Source organism: Cebus imitator, unplaced genomic scaffold, assembly GCF_001604975.1.
Source record: "Cebus imitator isolate Cc_AM_T3 unplaced genomic scaffold, Cebus_imitator-1.0 Scaffold726, whole genome shotgun sequence".
Lineage (NCBI taxonomy): Eukaryota > Metazoa > Chordata > Mammalia > Primates > Cebidae > Cebus > Cebus imitator.
In genome coordinates this window covers 303,320-306,905 of record NW_016108041.1, presented here as the reverse complement: position 1 = coordinate 306,905, position 3,586 = coordinate 303,320, and the positions used below count along the sequence as shown (strand labels likewise).

General features: G+C 47.3%; 1 protein-coding gene across 1 annotated transcript in view; it reads left to right on the top strand.

The window, feature by feature from the left end:
- AKAP8 (A-kinase anchoring protein 8) overlaps positions 1-1,819 on the top strand; it is a 22,446-nt gene extending 20,627 nt beyond the window's left edge. The window contains exon 13 of the mRNA XM_037735092.1: positions 26-1,819. Within this exon, the coding sequence (XP_037591020.1) occupies positions 26-475 (450 nt within the window). The 3' untranslated portion in view covers positions 476-1,819. The remainder of the gene's footprint in view (positions 1-25) is intronic.
- Positions 1,820-3,586: the final 1,767 nt, after the last annotated feature.

The following is a 3,586-nucleotide window of genomic DNA, read 5'->3' as shown; positions in this document are numbered from 1 at the left end:
CTGAATTCTGCTACACTGACGTGTGTTTCTCTTTGGCCAGGGTGAGGACCCTTTCACCAATGAAACTGTTGATCCAGAAATGGAAGGAGATGACAATTTAGAAGGTGAGGATAAGAAAGAGACACCTGAGGAGGTGGCCACAGACGTCTTAGCCGAGGTGATCACGGCAGCAGTGAGGGCAGTCAACAGGGAAGGGGCGCCGGCTCTGGAGAGCAGCGGGGAGCCAACTGAGGGCAAAGGCCCTGTGGAAACAGCAGAGGCTAGTAGTGATCCTGAAGCTGAACAGCCCCTGGAAGAGCAGGTGCCCTGCGGAACAGCATCTGAGAAGGGTGTCGTGGAGGCAGGAAGTGGCACCGAGACAATGGCAGCAGAGGGAGAAAGTGCCCAAACCAGAGCAGCTCCTGCCCCAGCTGCCACGGATACCGAAGCGGAACAAACTGGTGCCGAGTCCAAAGATGCTGTTGTCACAGAATGATGCTTATTTCCCTGTTCCAGGGGAGGTGTTGGATGATGGACGTGTTGCTCTTTCTCCCTTGGTTTGTAAGCAGAACAAGGGTGTGTGCTACCGGGATACACTGTAAACTGATTTTGGTGAAGAGACCCAGCCATTTCCTCCTGGGCAGAGAGAGCCCCTCGGCTTGTCTCACGCAGTCATGTGGCTTCTTGCCTGCGTTTGAGAGCTGCAGAAGTACCTTTTCCTTAGCGGCTGTAACATTTCTCTTGACACTGCACTTGGAATAATAAAGGTTGGGTGATTACAGCTTGATGATACTTTGTTTATTCAATACAACCACTGACTGAATGCCTCCTTTTTTTTGTCCTTAACTTTTTTTTTTGGTTGGGAACAGCTCAACACTAGGAATATACCTTGCTCTACAGGGTATTTTTGTTTTTTACATTTCAAGCTTCAGCCTTTAACCTGTATCTTTGTAGCACTCTGTATGGTGAGTGACCTTTACAGGACTTGGCAGCACCTGGTTCAATGTGGCGTTCACTACGTCACATCCACGTGCGCAGAGGCCAGAAGAATCTGACCAACCTACGCCACTAGAAGCACACCCACCTCACCCTCAAGAGCCAGACTGTCCAGAGGGCACTGTTTCCAACGGTTAGTCTCACGGCATCACTTCTCTCATGTTTTACCTCCTTTGTGTTCCACCTCTAGATTAGTTCAGGTTTTTTCCTTTAAAATGAGTTACTCCCACTCAAACACATTTACAAAGAAAATTTGGTGGGATGTGGTGGCACATGCTTATAATCCCAGCAGTTTAGGAGCCTGAGACAGGAGGATAGCTTAAGCCCAGGAGTTCCAGACCAACCTGGACAACATAGCAAGACCCCATCTCAGAAAGAAAACGTGATGTGATTCCCATAGATGGAATAATCCAACATAAACTGCCATAGATAGAAGCTATCTATTACAAAATAATAATATAATGAAATACATGTTTCACTTTAGAGAAACAGCTATTACTTTAGACCTTTCTGAATCTGAGAAAGGGAGGCTAGCATGTGTTCAAAGTTAGCACACAGAATTTCCTAAAATCAGAAGAGTCTGAAGATCCCTTTTGAAATGGCCGTGCTGTGTCAGTTTCCCTGTGGCCTTTTGAACTGTATACATCTCACAACATGGACCACTGGGGAATCATTAGAAAAGGAGGCAGTAAAATAACTTGGTGATTCTCTACTGTATACCAGGAGCTAACATGATACACATTCTAGGAATTGGGCCCTGTTCATGAGGAGCTTTAGTGGAGATTCCGGGTGAATGAAGAAATCAACATTAGAACTAAAAATGGAAATAAACTGCTTGATGAGACGATGGTGCCTCTGGGTCATTTCTGCTCAGCATCTGTTCACGTTGCATAGATGCGCCTTCTTCTCAGGCTGAATATACCCTTTAAGCTTATTCTCTTGGCTGGGCAAGGTGGCTCACGCCTGTAAGCCCAGCAGTTTGGGTGGCCAAGGCGGGTGGATCACTTGAGGTCAGGAGTTCGGGACCAGTCTGGCCAACATGGTGACCTGTCTCTACTAAAAATGCAAAAATTAGCTGGGCGCCATGATACACGACTGTAGTCCTAGGTACTCAGGAGGCTGAGGCAAGAGAATCGCTCAAACCTGGAAGGTGGAGATTGCAGTGAGCCGAGATCACACCACTGAACTCTAACCTGGGCAACAGAGTGAGACTCTGTCTCTAAAAAAATAAAAATAAATAATTTTAAAAAGCTTGTTCTCTTAAAGCAAAAACGTTGGTAGTACTGAACATCAGTAGTGCAAAAAACGGTAGTGGAACTGCTTTATTTCCTTAATTTTATTTTCCCTTTTTTTTTTTTTTGGAGACAGAAATCTCATACTGTTGTCCAGGCTGGAGTGCAGTAGCGCAATCTTGGCCTTACTGCAATCTCCACCTCGCAGGTTCAAATGATTCTCCTGCCTCAGCCTCCCAAGTGGCTGGGATTACATGCGCCCACCACCATGCCAGTACAGACAGATTTCACCATGTTGGCCAGGCTGGTCTTGAACTCCTGACCTCAGGTGATCAGCCCGCCTCAGCCTCCCAAAGTGCTAGGATTACAGGTGTGAACTACTGCACCCCCCCTAACCCGACCACTTTTTTTTTCCCCCTAAAAATCTCAAGACCTGGCCGGTTTTGGTGGCTCACACCTGTATTCCTGGCACTTTAGGAGGTCAAGGCAGGTGGACCACTTGAGGTCAGGAGTTTGAGACCAGCCTGGTCAACATGACAAAACCCTGTCTATACCACAAATCAGCCAGATGTGGTCGCTTACTGGGGAGGCTGAGGCAGTTGAACCAGGGAGGCAGAAGGTGCAGTGAGTCAAGGTTGCACTACTGCACTCCAGCCTGGGTGACAGAGCAAGATTTTGTCTCAAAAAACTAAATATCAATTCAAGACCTGTCATTACATTAATCTGAATGTCAATGAGGCTCTTCCACCTTCCATCTATTGTGAAACTACATAATTGCTTTTTAAAATTTTTACAGGCATGGTCTCACTGTGTTGCCCAGGCTGGAGTGCAGTGGCACCACTCTAACTCACTGCAGCCTCCAAATCGTGGTTTCAAGCAATCCTTCCACCTCAGCCTCCTGATTAGCTGGGACTACAGGAGGGCACCACCATGCCCAGCTAATTTTTAAAAAGTCTTGTTGTAGAGCTAGGCATGGTGGCTCACTCCTATAATCCCAGCACTTTGGGAGGCCAAGGCAGTTGGATCACCTGAGGTCAGGAGTTTGAGAACAGCCTGGCCAACATCATGAAACCTGTCTCTACTAAAAAGACAAAAATTATCCAGACATGGTGGCACATGCCTGCAATTCTGCTACTCGGGAGGTGGAGGTTGCAGTGAGCTGAGATGGCACCACTCCACTCTAGCCTGGGCAACAAAGCAAGACTCCATATCAAAAAAAAAAAAAGTTTTAGGCCGGGTGTGGTGGCTCAAGCCTGTAATCCCAGCACTTTGGGAGACCGAGGCGGGTGGATCACGAGGTCAAGAGATCGAGACCATCCTGGTCAACATGGTGAAACCCCGTCTCTACTAAAAAAAAATACAAAGAAAGCCGGGCATGG